General features: G+C 38.5%; 1 protein-coding gene across 1 annotated transcript in view; it reads right to left on the bottom strand.

Annotated features, from left to right (window-relative positions):
* The window catches only part of MAP3K2 (mitogen-activated protein kinase kinase kinase 2), a gene marked incomplete at its 3' end in the record, with an annotated part of 42,045 nt that overhangs the window by 18,746 nt on the left and 1,856 nt on the right, over positions 1-21,443 (bottom strand). Inside the window, exons 2-9 of the mRNA XM_080689081.1 lie at positions 20,680-20,720; positions 18,524-18,623; positions 12,381-12,494; positions 11,830-11,917; positions 7,316-7,446; positions 4,908-4,987; positions 915-982; positions 670-762 (exon numbers count right to left, since the gene is read on the bottom strand). Coding sequence (XP_080545207.1) covers positions 670-762; positions 915-982; positions 4,908-4,987; positions 7,316-7,446; positions 11,830-11,917; positions 12,381-12,494; positions 18,524-18,623; positions 20,680-20,720 — 715 coding nt within the window. The remainder of the gene's footprint in view (positions 1-669; positions 763-914; positions 983-4,907; positions 4,988-7,315; positions 7,447-11,829; positions 11,918-12,380; positions 12,495-18,523; positions 18,624-20,679; positions 20,721-21,443) is intronic.

The following is a 21,443-nucleotide window of genomic DNA, read 5'->3' as shown; positions in this document are numbered from 1 at the left end:
TTTAGCTGGGCGTAGTGGCCCACACTTGTAATCCCAGCATTCGGGAGGCTGAGACCAAAGGATTGCCATGCATGAACAGCCTTAGCTATTTAGTGAGGCCTCTGCAACTTAGTGAGACCCTGTTTCAAAATAAAAAATAGAAAATAGGGCAGGGGGTGTAGCTCAAAGGTTGAATGTCCCTGGGTTCCATCACCAGACTCACACACACACACACACACACACAAAAAAAAAAAAAAAAAAAAAAAAAAAACAGGGTTTTAAACTGGGCACAGTGGTGCATGCCTATAATCCCAGTACTTGGGAGGCTGAGACAGGAGGATCAAAGGTTTGCAGCCAGCCTCAGCAACTTGTGAGGCCCTCTGCAACTTAGTGAGACCCTGTTTCAAAATAAGATATAAAAAAAATTAGAGCTGGGGGTATAGCTCAGAAGTAGAATAACCCTGAGTTCATTCCCTAGTACCACACACACACACACACACACACACACACACACAAAAAAAAAAAAAAGAACAGTCTTGTCTTGCTAAATTGCTTGGGCTGACTTTAAACTTTTAATCTTCCTAACTCAAGACTCTTGAATTACTAGGATTACAGGTATGTGCCACCACACCAGATTATATTTGACATTTTCAAAAAACTGTTATTGTGGTCTAACAATTAGAAACTTACCATCATTATATTCTTGATGATGATATGAAACATGATACCTTCTTGGATATGTTCCTCCTTTTCCAAATTTCTCAAAGATAGGGTTATCATAGTCTGAAAACATAAGAAAGCAATGTTACAAAAGGATCAAGTAATTTCATTGATGAAAAACACAATCACTAATTTTTTATTTTTCAAATACCTCCCTCCCAACCAAATCATTACTGTCATAAACATTTTAAAATATAGAATTTACATAGTCTAACCTGAAAACTCCTGATGATTATCTGGGTAGCTCTGTGCCCTAGGCATTCGTGATTTTGGATAGCTCTCTCTATAAATAGAAAATGTCATATTAAATTAAGAGATAAGGTATGTAAATAAAACACATAAAATATCTTTAAGCAAAGCCAGGCGTGGTGGCGCATGCTTAAAATCCCAGCATTCAGGAGGCTGAGACAGGAGAATCGTGGTTTGCAGCCAGCCTCAGCTATTTAGTGAGGTCCTTTGCAACTCAGTGAGACCCTGTGTCAAAATAAAAAAATAAAAAATAGGGCTGGAGGTGTATCTCGGAGGTAAAATGCCCCTGGGTTCCATCCCCAGTAATGCAACAAAAAAAAGCTTTAAACAATATGTGTGTGTGTGTGTGTGTGTGTGTGTGTGTGTGTGTGTGTGTGTGTGTGTACACATAGAGAGAAGCTCACTCTGAAACAGTAACATAATTTTAAGGAAAGAAAAAAAGAGATAAAAAGTCTTCCTATATTGCTGAGGCTGTCCTTGAACCCAAGCACTGGATACAGGTGTTTGCTACCATACCTGGCTTGAGATATTTCATCTATCTATCTATCTATCTATTTATGTATGTATATATGTATTGCGGTACTGGGGATGGAACACAGGGGCATTCTACCTCTGAACTATACCACCAGCCCTGTTTTTTATTCTTTATTTTGAAACAGAGTCTCACTAAGTTGTAAAGGGCCTTACTAATTGGCTGAGACTGATCACAAACCTGTGATCCTCCTGTTTCAGTCTCCAAAGTACTGGGATTACAAGCATGCACCACCATGTCCGGCTTATTTTTTATTTTGAAAATAGATTTCACTAGGTTAGTTGCAGAGACTTGCTTTGAACCTGCAGTCTTCCTATCTCAGCCTCCCAAGTGCTGGAATTATAGGCATGTACCACTGCACCCAGCTAGAATTTATAATAGGGATTTTGGGGGGTGTTATATCAGGGCCATTCTACCTCCAAGCTATACACCCAGACATTTTTTTCATTTTTTACATTTTGAAAGAGGTTCTCCCTAAATTGCTAAGGCTGGCCTCAAACCTGAGATCCTCAGCCTCTGAGTACTGAAAAGTTCTACCTTGAGGTAGATACTGACACGAACAGGGATAGATGAATCAAAGAAAAATAACTATAAATTCCCTACTTGTTTTTCAGGATTTGTTTTCTTTTTTTCTTTTTTTGTGGTACCGGGGATTGAACCCAGGAACGTTTTACCTCTGTGCTATATCCTCAGTCCTATTTTATTCTTTTTATTTCGAAACAGAGTCTTAAAGCTGGGCGTGGTGGCGCACGCTTATAATCCTAGCATTTGGGAGGCTGAGACAGGAGGATCACAGTTCGAGGACAACCTCAGCTACTATTTAGTGAGGCCCTTTGCAACTCAGTGAGACCCTGTTTCAAAATAAAGAATAAAGCCGGGCATGGTGGCGCACGCCTGTAATTCCCGCGCTTGGGAGGCGGAGACCGGAGGATCGCGCAGGTTCAAAGACAGCTGCGCTGGCTTAAGAGACCGTTTCCAAATAAAAATATAAAATAGATCTGGGAATGTAGCCCAAAGGTATAAGGGCTGGGTGTATTCATTTCAAGTCACCCCCTCATGCCATTTTGGCATGGGGCTGTACTTCTATTTTCTGTATTTCTATCTTTTAATAAACTTAGGGGGAAAAAAAGGTATAAGGGCTTCCAGGAACCCAGTACCACCAAAAAAAAAAAAAAAAAAAGAAAAAAGAAAAAAAGAAAAGAAAAGAAAAAAGAAAATAATTAAAAAAAATAGGGGTGGGGGTGTAGCTCAGAGGAGGTAGAATGCCCCTAGGTTCAATCCCCAGTACCGTAAAAAAAAAAAAAAAAGAAAGAAAGAAAAGAAAAGAAACAGAGTCTTGCTAAGTTGCTGAAGCTGGCCTTAAAACCTACATTCCTCCTGTCTCAGCCTCCCAAGTACTGAAATTACAAACATGCACCACCAGGCTCAGCAGGATTTGCTTTCATACAGCATTATGTTAAGACAAATAGGCCAGACTCTGAAAGTCAGGGGTCATGAGCTTTCTCTCATATGTGAAAGCTAGAGAGAAAAAAGGGGGAGGAAGAGGGGATCTCAAAAATACAAGGAAGACCATAAGAGGGGGCTAGGGGCAGGAAGGAGGAAAGGGAATAGAGGTACTGGGGAATGAAACTGATGTATATATACAGAAACATCACAATGAATCCCACTATTACAGAATATTATAATGCACCAATAAAAATTGTCTTTAGAAAAGAATTTGCAGCCTGGCAATAGTGGCTCACACTTGTAATCCCAGTACTTGGGAGGTTGAGACAGGAAGATAGCAAGTTCAGAGCCAGCCTCAGCAACTTGGAGAGGTACTGAGCAAATTAGTGAGACCGTATTTCCAAATAAGAAATAAAACTGGGTGGGGGTGTAGCGTAGAGTAGAATGTTTCTGGGTTCAACCCCCGGTACAAACAAACAAACAAATAAATAAATAAATTTGTTAGCTATGTATGGTGGTGCACACCTGAATCTTAGCACTTGGGAGGCTGAAACAGGAGGACTGCAAGTTCAAGGCCAGCCTCAGCAACTTAGTAGGACACTTTCAAACTTTTAAAAAAATAATAAGAGGCTGGGACATATCTTGGAGGTAGAATGACCCTGGGATCAATCCTCAGAATCACCCCCCATACACAAAAGCATTGCTTTCACAGGGCTAGGGATGTAGCTCAGAAGTAACACTATTACTTGTCTAGCATGCATAAGACCCTGGGTTCTATCCCCAAACCCCCACACACACGTGGGCATGTATACTTTCATAAGCCTGGCATGAATGCATATGCCTGTAATTAATCCTAGTATTAGGGAGGCTGAGACAGGAGAATTAGGAGGATGAGGCCAGCCTCATCAACTCAACAAGACTCTGTTTTAAAAAAAAAAAAAGGACTAGGGGTACAGGGGTATAGCTCAGAGGTATAAGATTGTCCCTGGGTCTAATTTCCAATGACCCACACACACAAAAAAGAAAGCTTTCACAAAGCAATTTCAGAGATTAAACTGGCAATCACTTTAATACTGACTCTGTGCTTCCAAGTGACTACCAAGAACAATGTCCTACTGTAACAGGAGAGTGGGCACTGGTAACAGACTCAGTGGCACAGCATTTGCCTGGCATGCATGAAGGCCCTGGTTCCATCTCAAGCACTTCAGAGAGAAAACAAAAGAAGAAAAAAACAAGAAAAAGAAAATAAAAATTCAGATGCACCTTGATCCTTCTCATATTCCTGAACAACTATTTCCCAAAAGAAAAGTATTTAAATTTATGAAATGTCAGCCAACACACTGCACCACAATTACCAAGAATATAAGTTTTTCTAATTTTGTGCCAAAATAAGTATAATTCTGAACAGGTAAAGAAATTCAAGAACTCTCTAAAACCAAACATATTAATAAAAATGTTGATAACTGTTTCATGTAACACAGTTTTAAAAATAAACACATACAAATTTTAATTTTGTATTTATCTTCAAATACACAATTCTGACAAGCAGAAATATTCAGAAATATTATAATCAGATTTTTTTCTTCAGTACTGGGGATGAAACCCAGGGGCATTCTACCTCCAAACTAAACCTCCAGCCCTATATTTTATTCTTTACTTTGAAACAGGGTCTCAGTGAGTTGCAAAGGGCCTCACTAAGTAGCTGAGGCTGGCTACAAACCAAGATCCTCCTGTCTCAGCCTCCCAAATGCTGGGATTACAAGCATGCGCCACCACGCCTGGCTATCAAATATCATTTAAATTAATAAAGATTGAGTCTCCTGAAGTTAAAGGACTACCTGCATTATGGAGAATTTCATTTGCCATCAGTTTAGACAAGTATTAATTAACTATATTCCTCTGGATGTAGCACAAATGAATTATTAGTAATCCTCCATGTGCATATGCATATTTATACATATGTATTAAAAAACAACATTACCCATCCAAAGGACTATCGAGTGATGGACAACTTCCTGAGCCAGAATTTTCAGGGCTGCTTAAAGATAATGGATCCAGCATCTAAGAAAACAAAAGTTCACCATGATTATGATATAACAAAAAGTTATCTTTTTAAAAATATGCTTCTTTGAGGTACAATTAATATAACATAAAACTACCCCCTCCACTTTTTTGTAATACTGGACACTGGACACTCAACCCGGAGCATTTTACCTCAAGCTATAGCGTCAACCCTTTTTTTTTAAATTTCAAAACAGGTCTTGATAAGTTGCTAAGGCTGGCCTTGAACCTGCAGTCATCCTGTCTCAATCTCCCAAGTACTGAGATTATAGGCATGCGCCACTACATGTGGCTAAACGAACCCAATATAAAGTATATAATTCGGTGACTCTTGTATGCTGAGAGCTATGCAACCCTCACCACAATTTGTGAACACTTCAGTACTTCCAAAAGAAACCCCATACCCAACAGCACTCTTCAGAGTTATTTATTTTTAAACATCTCACATGAGTAAGCCATGACTTCAAATTTTTCTAAGAAAAGAGAATAGGTTATTAAAATAATTAGAACCTAAAATATTTCAGATAGTTTTGTTGACTAGAAACTGAATGATAGTCCCACCCAATTTGAAAGCAATGATCAGTTGCTATACGGCTATACATTATTAGAAAATGTAAACTACCAGCCAGAAAACAGTGGTGCGTGCCTGCAATCACAATATTTGGGACTTGGCTGAGACAGGAGAATTTCTAGTCCATGGCCAGTCTCAGCAACTTAGTGAGACCCTGTTTCAAAATAAAAAAGGCCTGAGGGTGCAGCTTGGAGACAGAATACCTTTGAGTACAATCTCCAATAGCAAAAAGAAAGAAAGAAAGAGAGAGAGAGAGAGAGAGAGAAAGAGGGAGGGAGGGAGGGAGGGAGGGAGCGAGGGAGGGAGGGAGGGAGGGAGGGAGGGAGGAAGGAAAATTACAGCAATAGTGTGAACACCGAATGCAATGTTAAGGAAATAATAGCAACTCCATGATACATTTTATTTTATTTTTATTTTTTATTTTTGGTGGTCCTGGGAATGAACCCCAGAGGCTTTCTACCTCCAGGCTATACTCCCAGACCTACTTTTTATATCTTATTTGGAAACAGGGTTTCACTAAGTTGCTGAGAGCCTCACTAAATAGCTGAGGCTGGCTTCGAACCTGCGCGATCCTCCTGTTTCAGCCTCCCAAGTGCGGGGATTACAAGCATGTGCCTGGCCATGATACATTTTAATACTACAGAAATGAAACTCTTTTTTAAATGTTATAAAAAGTGCACAAACTTCAGCTTCATAAAATTAAATATTTATAATTCCACTCTAGCTTTCAAGTGTAATTTTAAAAGTGTGAATGTGAGTTCATCCTGAGATTTCAACATATGCATTCATTCATACATTTGTGGATGAGCAATATAAGAAAACCAGCCTTCCTCTAGTAGTGTTTGTTAAACACCAACACATAAAGACCCAAGTACATTAAGGACACTTTCCAATATTTTATATTATTTTTCTCACTTATAAAATAAAAAATGGCCAGGCATGGTGGCACATGCTTGTGATCCCAGTACTCAGGAGGCTGAGACAGGACGATTGCAGGTTCCAGGCTAGCCTTAGCAATTTAGTGAGACCCCGTTTCAAAATAAAGAATAAGCCAGACATGGTGGCGCACACTTGTAATCCCCACGCTTGGGAGGCTGAGACAGGAGGATCACACAGGTTCGAAGCCAGCCTCAGCTACTTAGTGAGACCCTATTTCCAAATAAAATATTTAAAAAAAAAAAAAAAAAAAGGTCTGGGAGTTAGCCCGGAGGTAGAAAGCCCCTGGGTTCCACCCCAGTACCACCCAAAAATAAAAAATAAAAAATAAAGAATAAAATAAGTGGTGTACACTTGTAATCCCAGTATTTAGGAGGCTGAGACAGGAGAATCATAAGTTTGAGGCCAGCCTCTGCTACTTAGTGAGGCCCTCCACTAGTGAAACCCTGCTTCAAAATAAAGAATAAAAAATAGGGCTGAGGGTATAGCTTGGAGGTAGAATGCCCCTACCATCCATCCCCAATACTGAAAAAAAAGGAAAGAAAGAAAGAAAGAAAGAAAGAAAGAAAGAAAGAAAGAAAGAAAGAAAGGAAGGAAGGAAGGAAGGAGGGAGGGAGGGAGAAAGGGAATAAAATAGACCTGGGGATATAGCTCAGATGCAGAATGCCTCTGGGTTCCATCCCTAGTACCCTACACATACACAAAAATAAGATGCAGGGTTAGAGAACAAACATACACATACCAGGTACTTGCTAAATCATACCAACCCTGACCAACATCCCTTCAAATAAAATGAAAAATAAAATCCAACTTCAGCTTACTTGGTCCATGCTCTCTGGAATGAACTCTCCTTCACTGTTGATGCTAGTAAATGACCCATTCCGGGCAACCTGGTGTAATTCATCTGGAATGTATCCTGGAGGAGGGGAACTTCTATCTCTAGTAGGGGGACCTCAAAGGAGAAAAAGTATGATTTCATAAGTATCAATAAGAAAATCAACTTTCATTTTGGTGAAATAGGCTATATTTATAAATTACATAAAAATAATTTTAGCAAGTGGAATTCAATTTATTGAAACTTATCAGAATACCTATGTTTGTAAAACTTTAAATGTTAAGCCGGGCGTGGTGGCGCACACTTGTAATCCCCGCACTTGGGAGGTTGAGACAGGAGGATCGCACAGGTTCGAAGCCAGCCTCAGCTACTTAGGCTCTCAGCAACTTAGTGAGACCCTGTTTCCAAATAAAAATATAAAATAGGTCTGGGAGTATAGCCCAGAGGCAGAAAAGCCCCTGGGTTCCACCCCCAGTACCACACACAAAAAAAACCCTTCAAATGTTTTTATTGCCCTTTTATACTCACAGCCTACTATAGTTGGTAACCTACCTATAATACTCATTTATAAACTCATCAGGTCATATGTTCTTCTGTAGACAACTGCATCATGGGTTCATAACACATGACAGAATCTTAGATAAATGTCTTAGATAGATGCTTCTGAACTTCCAAAGACAACTCACATATGTCAACTTGCATCCTAATTTGTGGGAAGATTTAAGATGTAGTGAGAGAATACAAGCCCTGCAGTCAGTACTCACTTTACATCCTGGTTCCAGTTACTCACCAGCTAAGTGTTTGGGGGAAGTTATCTAATCATCATGAACCTGTTTCCTCCTCTGTAAACATGGGATTAAGTCCCTTTTTTTGTAAGGATGTTGTGAGGATAAAATTATTATTCATAATGAAGATATGCTATGCATATCTGACTTCTTTATATTCTTTCCTTTTCTTAATTTTTAGAAACCTAAAATAAGATTCTTAGTCATTTAGCCCTTATTAGGGTGTTTTAAATTTGGAATCTTAAGTTTTATTTTTGGATACTTAAAATTAGGCTTTGGGAAAAGCCATATTTCTAGAACTTAAGATTCTTTTTTCTTTTTTTGTGGGTCTGGAGATGAAACCCAGGAGCATTTGCCCTCCAAACTATACCCGCTCCCTATTTTTATTTATTTATTTATTTATTTATTTATTTATTTATTTATTTATTTATTTTTTGCAGGTCTGGGGACAGAACCCAGAGGCATTTGACCTCTTAGCTACACTCCCACTCTATTTTTTATTCTTTATTTTGAAACAGGGTCTCACTAAGTTGCGGAGGGCTTCACTAAGTAGCTGAGGCTGTCAGCGAACCATGATTTTCGGGTCTCAGCCTCCCAAATGCTGGGATTACAAGCATTAAATTTCTTCGTAGTAACACATGATAGATTAGTTGTTGTTGTTGTTGTTGTGTGTGTGTGTGTGTGTGTGTGTGTGTGTGTGTGTGTGTGTGTGTGTGTTACCAGGGATGGAATCCAGGGGTATTCTACCTCTGAGCTATACCTCCAGCCTTATTTTTTATTCTTTATTTTGAAACAGGGTCTCACTAAATTGCGGAGGGCCTTACTAAGTAGTAGCTGAAGCTGGCCATGAACCAGGATCCTCCTGTCTCACCCTCCCAAGTACTGGGATTACAAGCGTGTGCTGCCACTCCCAGCTGCTTAATAGCAATTTTTGTAAGACAATAATCTGCCTGATTTTTACCTGGCTCTGTGGAAATTATACTATGTTTGTTTATTTATTGTGGTACTGGGAATTGAACCCAGGAACACTCTACCTCTGGGCTAGACCCCCAGTCTGATTTCTTATTTTTTATTTTGAAATGGTCTCACTAAATTGTAGAATAAGACTAAGACATTCAGTACAATTCTAACTCAAAACAATTTACAAGGTCAATTTAGCTAATGAATTTAGCTTGTTCTGCTGAATGGAACTCAAGTGAATTTGCTGGGTTTCTTATTTTATTTATTTGTTTATTTTCTGTAGTGCTAGGGATAAAACCAAAGGGCATTCTACCTCTGAGCTACACCTCTGGCATGAGTTTATTCTTTCATTTTTGAAACAGGGTCTCACTAAGTGGTAGAGAGCCACACTAAGTTGCTGAGCCTGGCTCTGAATCTGGGATATTCCTGTCTCAGCCTCCCCATTACTGGGATTACAAGCATAGATTATTTATTTATTTATTTATTTATTTATTTATTTATTTATTTATTTATTTTGCAGTACTGGCAGTGGAACTCGGGGGCATTCTGATCTACACTCCCAGCCCTATTTTTTTATTCTTTATTTTGAAAATGGGTCTCACTGAGCTGCAAAGAGCCTCACTAAGTATCTGAAGCTGTCCGCAAACTGCAATCCTTAGGTCTCAGCCTCCAGAATGCTGAGATTACAAGCATGCACCACCACGCCCAGCTAGATTTTTTTTTTAAATGATAGATACTATAAAAAAAGGTACAGTAAATAGTAGTTGTGCTTTCCAGTTTGAAAAATAAAATGTACTTTGCAAGTGTGTTTTCAACTTATTGCTAGAATTTCATGATTTAAGGACAAGAACAAATTTATTAGTGTCAGATTTTTTTTTTCCCCAGTACTGGGGATGGAACCTCTGAGGTATACCCCCAGCCCTATTTTTATTCTTTATTTGGAAACAGCATCTCACATTGCAGAGAGCCTCACTGAGAAGCTATGAATTTTTTTTTTTTTTTTTTTTTTTTTTTTTTTTTTTTTTTGGTGGTACTGGAGGTGGAACCCAGAGGCTTTCTACCTCTGGGCTATACTCCCAGCAGACCCATTTTATATTTTATTTGGAAACAGGGTCTCACTAAGTTGCTGATAGCCTCACTAAGTAGCTGAGGCTGGCTTCGAACCTATATGATCCTCCTGTCTCAGCCTCCCAAGCATGGGGATTACAAGCGTGTGCCACCATACCCGGCTCGAAGCTATGAATTTTAATCCTCCTGTCTCAGCCTCCCAAGTACTGGGATTACAAGCATGTGCCAACACGCCCGGCCCAAACAAATCTTTTATTTGTCCCTTCTCCTACTTCCTCCCTATTCATCTTTCTCTTCTCTTCTATTTCTCCCTTCAAATTCATGCCTCATACATGATCTCATCTTTAATGACCATATGCTCTGACCTGTTGAAAACATTTTTATCAGTGTTTTTTTTTTTTAGCAATTAAATACTTTTAACTTACAAATGTAGATTAATGCTGAGCATGGTGGCACACGCTTATAATCCCAGCATTCAGGAGGCTGAGACTGGAGGATCACAGTTCAAGGACAGCCTCAGCTATTTAGTGAGGCCCTCCACAACTTAGTGAGACCCTATTTCAAGAAAAAGAATAAAAAATAGGGCAGGGGGTGTAGTTCAGAAGGCGAATTCCCCTGGGTTCCATCCCTAGACCCGGGGGGGGGGGCACTGTAGATTAACAATATACAAATTGAAGAAGACACAGAACTGGGGAGTTAAGAGCATTCCTAACCAGCCATGTCTTGCTAAGAAAGTTGCCTTTCATTACAACACATAGGATCTTTATTTCTTTATGTCATAACCTTAATTACAGAGATGCATTGTTATGGTAAGTGAAAAGTGAATGCTAAGAAAATCATAATAAAGCTGGGCATGGTGGCATACGCTTGTAATCTCAGTATTTGGGAAGCTGAGACATGAGGACCACAGATTCAAAGTCAGCCTCAGCAATTTAGCAAGGCTCTCAGCACTATTGACACTCTCTTTCCAATAAGAAATAAAATTGGGCTCAGCATGTAGCTCAAAGGTAGAATGTCTCTGGGTTCAATCCCCAGTACCAAAAAAGTCATAATAAAGCATAATCTGGAAATTCTAGGTAATCTTTATTTTGACAGCATTCTTAGCAATAGCTAGACCTCTAGGAAGAAAAACTTATAACTTAGAATGTAGTATATAATTTTAATATACTACAATTACTTTATTTTTTTTCCTTTATTGATACAAGTAAAACCTTTTTTTTTTCTTTTGTACTAGAGATTGAACCCAGAGGCATTCTACCTCCAATCTATGTCCCATCCCAATTTTATTTCTTTATTTGGAAACAGGGTCTCACTAGGTTTCTAAGAGCCCCACTACATTGTGGAGGCTGAATTTGAACCTATGATCCTCCTGTCTCAGTCTTCCAAGTACTAGGATTACATATGTCACCACACCCAGCTCAAGTAAAACCTCTTCAATTTTTATTTGAATTTGTTAGACAAAGAATTAAAATTAGACACTGCCAATCCTATAATATGTGAAATTTATTTCCAGGTGATATCAGATTCTATAAAGTAGTTAACTTAGATAAATTATAGAAAGTATACAAACAGGGTGTGATTTATCAGGAATATGTTTAGGCTTTGCTCTACATATTTTGCCCTATTAAAAGATGGGAAAGAAATTGGGAAACAACTCATTTTGTGATTCAGACATTAGCTTTCTTACCTATTATAGAAAGCCGCTTTTTCCTCTCTGCTCCAAATACTGCGTTATCCAAATCTTCTAGTGATGGTAATGGTTCTAAATTAGTAACCTATAAAGGAAAAAAGACAATTAATACAATTTTCCTATGACTTTAAACAGAATCCTTTCCCTAGAAATTTAGCTATTTTATATTGTTAGTGGGCCTTATCGATTCTTCTACTCAGAAATTTTAATCCTGTCAAGCTCAGTGGCCAGTGCCTATGATCCCAGGAGTTTGAGATCAACATAAGCAACATAGTATGATTTTGTCTCCAAGAAAAAAAAGGACATGTTAATCCTAACATAGTTCTTCCAAAGGTATCAATTTCTCTTAGTTTCCTATGTACATTATTCTAATTTTTAATTTTAATTATGTTGTTTTTAAGAACAAGGATATTAAACTCTAGCAACTAAAGTATATAAATTTGCATTAACCATATTTAAAATATATCAATATTTAAAATATACACAATATAACTGCATCATATCTTGGCCTTTAGAGGGTAAGTCCCATAATTCTTACTGAAAAATACCTGTGTACTTCCATTTATTACAAGTAATATCTTGAGGCTCTTCATATGAACACTACGATCCAGCAGTTCCACAGCTTTGTCCAAGTCATCTTGGGTAGTTAATGGAATTACCAACTAAACAAAGAGGAATAGAAGAAATCATGCTGCCATTTCACCAGGTCAACTTCTATGAGTATCTATATTACTAGGGAATTACAAATCTCAAAATACTTTGCTCTTTGTTGCTATAATCAAAGTCTGAATAAGTATATGTATCGAGACAACTTTGCTCTCCCCATCCTACCACTACAAATGAGTATTTTAAATTTCTGCTTTATTAATCATTACAGTCTTCTAATAAGTATAAAGATTAATTTTCAAGCTGGGCATGATGGCACATGCCTGTCATTCCAGTACTTGAGAGGCTGAGACAGAAGGATCACAGGTTTGAGGACAGCCTCCGCATGCAGTGGGACTCTCATCAACCTAGTGAGATCCTGTTTCAAAATAAAAATTTTAAAAAAAAAGGGACTGGGGTATAGCTTGAAGGTTGAATGCCTCCAAGTTCAATCCCCAGTACCACCAAAAAAGATTAATTTTCTAGGACATTTTCTAGGACATTCCCATAATACTGCTAAATTTAAGTTACAATATAGTTATCCCAAAACAACATAAAGGGGTATACATACAAGCTATATAAAATAAAAGTTGGCCAAGTGTGGTGGCACACCTGTAATCTCAGTACTGTTAAAATGTCAATGGCAAGCTGAGCATGGTGGCGCACACTTGTAATCTCAGTACTTGGGAGGCTGAGACAGGAGGCCTGAGCAAATTTGAAGTCAGCCTCAGCTGCTTAGTGAGGCTCTCAGCAACTTAGCAAGACCCTGTTTCCAAATAAAATATAAAATAGGCTGGGGGTGTAGCCTGGAGGCAGGAGGTCTCTGGGCTTCATCCCCAGTACCAATCAATCAATCATAGTCAATGACTGGGTATGATTTCACACATTTGTAATCCCAGTACTTAAGAGGCCAAGACAAGAAGATTGCAAGTTCAACCAGCCTTAGCAATTCAGCAATAAATAAAATAGGGCTGGGCGTGTAGCTTGGAGGTAGAACGTCACTGGGTTCCACCCACAGCACCAAAAAATAATAATAATTAATTAATTTTAAAGGTACTTTTTATCTGCATAGATAAAACTCTTAGTTCTCTTTCCAATAGTAACCACAGAGTCACACTCTCATACCAAATGTATGAGACACAATAAATCTTGAGTATTGGTTACTGCTGTCATGGAGGTGGTACTAAGTAGCAACAAATCTACAACCTGTAGTCTACCTGGGGTTCATCTTCCTGACCTGACCACTTACATTCTAAAACAAATACGCTTAATGGGCCATCCAGCTCACAGTAAATTCTGCATGTGGAATCTGCTCTCATCATGGATGAGATATTATAGAGGACAGAGGCACCTGAGAGGTCTGTGGGGAAAAAAATGATTTACACAATTTAAGGAAACCCAAATAATCATTTTCTTAAAAAAAAAAAAAAGTCAAGTTGGGGAAGAAAAACATATACATTTTTTTTGTTGTTGGTACTGGGGATAGAACTCAGAGGCATCTACCCCTAAGATAACCCCCAGCCCTCTTTTATTTTGTTTTGAAACTGCGTCCAACTAAGTTGCAGAGAGCCTCATTAAGTTGCTGAGGTTGACTGTGAACCTGCAGCCCTCCTGTCTCAGCATCTCAAATACTGAGATTATAACTATGCACCAGCACACCCAACTAAAAGAGTAATTTTTAAAGAAGGAAAAGAGAAAGGAAAAAAGTCAGGTTAGTAGTTTAAGAAGACTAGAAATAATATCAAAGTACATTCAAGTTTACTGAAATAAGACAGAGTAAAAACAAGTGAACACTTCCACACTTGTTTACTAGCTCTCTGATAAGTACAGCATTTGGCCATTCAGATTGAAGGCCTCCTTAAGATTGGGATCCTCTACATTGTAAGTCTTTTGAGGACAAGGATCCCCTCCAACACAAATATATACACATGCCAGCAGAGCACAACAAAGAGCAGACACTTGGAAAATAGCATTGAATAAGCTCAGAACTGAAAGCACAATCTACACCCAAACCCCCTAGCTGGCATGCTATGCACTCACCCCATGCAGATTTATGAATAAAGGTCTTTGTTTAATAAAGGCTGCTAGGCACACATGTAAACCAGAATTAATATGAAGTCCATCATACATCTTGCTTATATTTACTTAGTCTGTTCTTAAAACTTCATTTCCTATTTCCGTTTGTAGCTAACTTTATACTACTACAAGTTATCCACTAACTGGGTCCACTTTTTTCCCCCTGTGAGAATTTCTTTCTAATAAAGGAATATTCACTTATCACAGAACAAGTCTGACCTACTAATTTACTTAAATTTCTTTCATTTTACTACCAATTATGAACCTTACTTAAACATTTTGCTCCTTTCTTCAATATTCTATAGTCCTGATGAGACTCTCTCCCACATCCTAAGGTCACCTACTATAAACTGTTAAATGAAGACAATGTCATAAATATGCCTCAACTTATCTAAATTATATGAAATAAATCACACAATGTTTTCTTGCTTGGTGAATTCATTCCAGCCTCATTGTGAAATCTATTCCCCTTCAGCTGATTTTTGGTAAATCAGTTGTATTTTATAAGTTATTTATGTAAAGGAACTAAAAATTAAGTCTAACACATTAAATAGAACTTAAAAGAAGTGAATTTCCTGACTTTAAATAATTAAGTATGAGAACAGCCCATAGGAATGAAGCTAGAAAATCCTTCCTTTGCCTAAATACCTCCGAAATGCAAGCAATCCCAGCTTAAATTTCCTAGCTGTTTCAATTCTCGCAAACTGAATATTTATAGAATAATTTTTCATTTTGAAAATAGAAATGTATTATGCTAGACAAAATAACTACAAAGAAGTGAGATAATACAGTGTTGACTTTGCTTATCCAAAGGTTCACAAAACGAATACCTCTTATAAGAGTTTCCCTACTACCACCAACACCCAGCATCCTACATTTGGTTTGGGACACTATGTCATGATGTGAATCAGGACTGGTTAACTCAGAGAATCAGATTCTCATAGAACCTCAAGCTTTAAAAAATCTTAAATGTAATCTCAGCCTAATGACACCTCTACCACAGTCCTGCCAAGAGGTCACTCTCATTATATAACGCCAGCACCATTCACAGTAATCCTTCAGAAAGCATTAGAAGAATCAGCTAAAAATGGAACTTTTCAATTTTGGGAAAATGAAAAAATAACTAAAACCATGGATGAGTTAGCTTAATGTGAATCCTCAAGAAACTCCAGAAAAAAAACTATATACAAATGCTGGGGGAAATCAGGGAAAAGAAGGGGGGAAAAACCCACAATTGTAGGACTTAGCATGGGTGAAATATGGACAAATGTCAAACTAATCTCATTTTGTGTTTGGAGGTGGGAGAGTACTGGGGGTAGAACCCAGAGGCTTTCTACCTCTGGTCTACACTACCAGACCTATTTTATATTTTATTTGGAAACAGGGTCTCACTAACTTGCTGAGAGTCTCACTAAGTAGCTGAGGCTGGCTTCGAACCTGTGTGATCCTCCTGTCTCAGTTTCCCAAGAACTGGGATTACAAATGTGCGTCACCACGCCAGGCTACATTTTTCTTGATATACATACTAGGCAGGTACACCAAGACAAGAGTGAAGTCTTAATGTATCTCAGCATTTGAAAGTTTTCAGCCAGGCGTGGTGGTGCACGCTTGTAATCCCAGCATTCGGGAGGCTGCGACCGGAGGATCATGGTTGGCGGAAAGCCTCAGTACTTAGTGAGGCGCTCCGCAACTCAGTGAGACCCGGTTTCAAAAATAAAGAATAAAAAATAGGACAGGGGGTATAGCTCGGAGGTCAAATGCCCCTGGGTTCCATCCCCAGACCTGCAAAAAAAAAGAGAAAGTTTTCCATAAACCAGGTATGGTGGCACATGCTTGTAATCCCAGTACCTAAAGAGGCTGAGACAGGAGGATCACAGGTTCGAGACCAGCCTCCACGAGTTAGAGAGACCCTGTTTCCAAACAAAAAATAAAATCAGGCTGGGGAGTGTAACTCTGAGGTAGAATGTCTCTGGGTTCAATCCCCAGTACTACAAAAAAAGAAAGTTTTCCATTAAAAAAATTGAGATCCTCCCCCAGAAAATATGATATGTCCTGGTTCCTCTGGAAAAATATTATGATACTAAAGATTCAAATTCAGGATTTTTATTTATTTTTTTCTTTTTGCAGTACCGAGGATGGAACCCAGGGGCATTCTACCTCCAAGCTACACCCCTAGCCTATTATTTTTTTTATTCTTTATTTTGAAACAGGGTTTCACTGAGTTGCAAAGGGCCTAAGTAGCTGAGACTGTCTTTGAACTGTGATGCTCCTGTCTCAGCTTCCCAAATGCTAGGTTTACAAGTGTGAACCACCACACCCGGCTCTCAAGTTCAGGATTTTTATATGGGGAAATAATACTAGGAAACACTGATAGGGGAATGGGGAGGGAGGTCCAGGAAGCATATATTATCCTGCAAGTTAGCACTTTGGGCCAGTAAAGTCCATCCTTCTCCTCTAAGCACCTCAGCCCCTGGAGCCAAGCCAGAAACATCTAACATCATTCCTACTGTAGATGAGCAGAGCAGGAAAACTTTGTAATCAGTTTTTCTCATATTTCATGAAGTAAAGTCAGGATTCTAGAAAGCCCACCCAGTCCCAGAGGCTGGCACCTGCAAATCAGACTAACATGTACAGAAATAAAAAGCCAAAATAGGGCTGGGCGATAAGATATGCCTATAGCTAACTGAAAACCCAAAGAGTAATTAAACACTAAAATTTCAAGGCATTGCTATAAATAATCATATATTTTATTTAGAGATATTGTTTGTTTGTTTATTTGTTTGTTTGTGGTACTGGGGATGAAACCCAAGGACATTTTACCTCTGAGCTACATCCCCAGCCCTATTTTTTACTCTTTATTTTGAAATAGAGTCCCACTGAATTGCAGAGGGCCTCATTAAGCTGAGGCTGTCCACGAACCACGATCCTCCTGTCTTAGCCTCCCAAATACTGGGATTACAAGTGTGCACCACCATGCCCGGCTAAAATATTGTTTCGGTTACAGAACTTAACTTTCTCAAATTATTTTCCTCTCTGAGCCCTAAGTTCTTTCTTTAGGCAAGCATTGCTCCAATATCTGCATTGAATTTAGCTTTAAATTAACAATGACCTCATTTAAAACCTGCTACTTTGGAGTGCTCTATCTGCACAGTGGCAAGGCAGCTGTACTGTGCTTTCCTTTCAGCGAGCCTGATGGAGCTCTCTGCTGTCACGCTGACCCACTGGCACTTCCCATGCCTGAACACACAATGAACAGGCCCTCGGTCCGCACTGCCTTTGAGCTGTTTTCTGCTCAGCCATATTCTTCCCTCAAACTGTGCAGGATTTCACATTAAATCTCAATGTAAGTATCACCCCTGAATATCTATCACCCTTAAATACTACAAATAGACCTTCATTCACTATCAGAACACATTTCCTTTAAAGAACCCCACATATTTAAACAACTCTATTTTTAAACAATCCTCTGCTCCTACTCTAAGTTTCTAATGAACAGCCACTTGTTCTTCCATGGCAGAGCAGGCCCTCAGGGTTACAAATACCAACTTCTAATTGTGTCCTAACCTACACTAAAATAATTCTTTAAGTTTTAACTAAATTAACTGACTACCAAAGCTCTATTGTCTATAGATAAAGATAATATGAGAGGATAAGACAGTTCAACAATAAAGTAACAGAATAAAATCTAAAAATATAAGCCAATGCATATAAAACATAACTAAATAATACATGTATTTCCTCCTAGCATAAGTTTTGATTCAATTATTTGCCCAACAGTGCCTGCTATTTTTCCACAATGGCAGAAATTCATTTTAATCATTTAATCATTTAAAATTGACAAATTTACCTGTGATATTTGTCCGACATCCCGTATTCTTACTAATCACTAAGTAAAAACCCAGCAATCCTATAAGCAACCTTATACTACTTCCCATATAAGGAATACTAAAAGTTGCACGGACATGTTTACCTCATTATTGGTATAATGTAGGTCCATGGACTGTCCAAAGGCAATTTTGGCCTTAGATCTCAGATCTTCCAGTTTCACTGGTCTGGAGAACTGAAGAATTCTATATAGACAGAATTTTAAGATACTTTATTTTCTTAGGTATAATTAGATAATGTATTTACAATAGTTAGTTCTTTTAGATACAAAATTATGTAAAACCTATATATGTTGTCATTTTTTTGTGTGTGTGTGGTACCTAGAAGCATTCTACCTTCAAATCATCATTCAGCCCAATTTTATTTCTTATTTGGAAACAGGGTCTCCCTAGATTAATGAAAGTCTCTGTCTTGCTGAGGCTGTTCTCAAACCTGTGATCCTCCTGTCTCAGCCTCCCAAGTACTGGGATTGCAGGTATGTACCATCATACCCAGCTCCATTCCTCCCCTGCTCCCCGTGGTACTGAGGATTGAACTGAAGGTATACATAGGCAAAACTGGCTTAAAAAAATTATCCTATAGCCGGGCGTGGTGGCGCACGCTTGTAATCCCAGCATTTGGGAGGCTGAAACTGGAGTATCGTGGTTCGCAGAAAGCCTCAGCTACTTAGTGAGGACCTCTGCAACTCAGTGAGACCCTGTTTTGAAATAAAGAATAAAAAATTGGGCAGGGAGTATAGATCAGAGGTCAAACAACTCTGGGTTCCATCCCCAGACCCGAGGGAAAAAAAAAAGGGAAGAATGTTTTTTTTTAATAAATGGGAAAATATCCATGAAATTGTGTGTGTGTATGTGTGTGTGTTCGTGTTTTAGTTACTAGGGACTGAACCCAGGGGCATTCCCACTCTGAACTATATCCCGAGCCCTTTTTATTGTTTATTTTGAAACAGGCTTTTGCCAACCTCAAATCTGCAATCCTGTCTCAAATCTTCCAAGTACTGGTATTACAGGCATGTACCACCATGCCCAGCTCATAGAAGAATCCTTTTTCCTTTTGGTACTGGGGATTAAACCCAGAGGTACTCTACCTCCAAGTTACAACCCCAACCCTATTTTATTTTTATTTGAAATAGGGTCTTACTCGGTTGATGAGAGCCTTACTACTTGCTAAAGCTGTCCTCAAACAATGTGATCCTCCTGTCTCAGCCACCCAAGAACTGGGATTACAAGCATGTACCATGCCTGACTTCATAATATATATATATATTTTGTTGTTGTTGTTGTTGTTTGTTTGTTTGTTTGGTGGTAATGGGGATGGAACCCAGGAGCATTCTACCTCCAAGCTACACACCCAGCCCTATTTTTTACTCTTTATTTTGAAACCAGGTCTCACTGAGTTGCAGAGGGCTTAAGTAGCTGAGGCTGTCCTTGAACCACAATCCTCTGGTCTCAGCCTCCCAAATGATGGGATTACAATGTGGGCTACCACGCCCGGCTCATAAAAGAATCTTAAATAGGAAAGAAGACTGGATGTACTGTCTGATACATTTCATTTTTTCATTAGCTCTGTAAAACATGCTTATAGCTTCAAGTTATATGACTTGTGATCCATTTTAAAGTCCTTACGACTAACAGGCATCTTATTAATATTAATAAGACACCAATACTAGAAACACAATCCCATCTTTTCCACCTCCTATTCGGTCACGTTGGCGATTTTATTGTCAACCATCGGCACCACTACTTCTGCATTGAGATACAGATACTAGGTGGAGGGTTAGGCTTCTGTCTCTACTTGCAGCCACCATTCCAAATCACCTTCCTAAACATTATCAACAAAATATATCTCATACACTGAGGTCTCTGAAGAATAATTAAAATTGTAACATTAGGTCCATCTAGATAATTTCTATACAGTATCTGGAGGGATGATACAATTATAAAAAGAACTACAATTTACCCTGAGTGAAAATAAAAGGTAATAAGGGCTGCATTCATTGCACAGTGACTTTATTTAGTTCCTAACATTGCAAAGCAAAAACATTACTCAAGTCTAATGTTCTGTCTGATTTTGATAGAATCAAGTCTAGTAAGCACAAGTCACATACCACCAAAGGACTATTCTATTCTCAGTTTATAAGCCATGAAACTTCACTCAATTCTGGAAGAAACCTTTAATAGCTTAGTTAGAATGCACATTTTATTAAATGATTTAATTAACATGTAATGTTTCCTTCCTTACCTTTTTTCTCCTCTATGTTCAAATTTGACTCGGATATCATTCTGTAATGAGATAACAAATCAGAAACCAGATAAAATGTTACTTTTTTTAAATATGTGTGTGGTACTGGGGTTTAAACGCAGGAGCACTCTAATACTGAGCTGCATTATCGGCCTTTTTTATTTATTTAATTTTTATTTTCAGACAGAGTCTCACTAAATCGCTCAAGCTGGCCTAAACCTTCTGATCCTCATTCCTCAGCCTCTTGAGTCACTGGGATTACAGATGTGAGCCACCACACCCAGAAAATGTCTAGAATTTCTAAATCACTTTTTTTCTTAGCCACTCATTTAACATAGAGCAGAAAAGAAGAGAGTTCCTTTTCGGGGCCAGCTCCAATCACCCAATAGTGTCTGTCAAAAGGTTGAATTGAGAATTATGTTGTTGAAACCAGACACAATCAGAAAGAGCTCCAAGATATATTAATGAAGACATCAGGAATAAGAGACATATTCTGATCCTGTTTTAGGAAAATATAGAATACTGTATCTTAGCTCCCCCACCCCACTCAATTTGTGGGTAAATGTCCCAAGACACTCCATCCCCAGCATATAATTTTTCTCTCCCTCATGACAATCTTTCTCTTCTCTTAACCATTATACCATCATCTTATATATAGGATATCTATAAAAACCTATAATATTGTTGTATTTACTTATTTATTTATTTAATTTATTGTGGTACTGGGATGGAACCCAGAGGCTCTTCTACCTCTGGGCTATACT

This window comes from Muscardinus avellanarius (assembly GCF_963383645.1).
Source record: "Muscardinus avellanarius genome assembly, chromosome: 2".
In the NCBI taxonomy this organism is placed as follows: Eukaryota; Metazoa; Chordata; class Mammalia; order Rodentia; family Gliridae; genus Muscardinus; species Muscardinus avellanarius.
The sequence above is the reverse complement of the archived record's forward strand: the minus strand, read 5'-3'. Positions and strand labels throughout refer to the sequence as shown.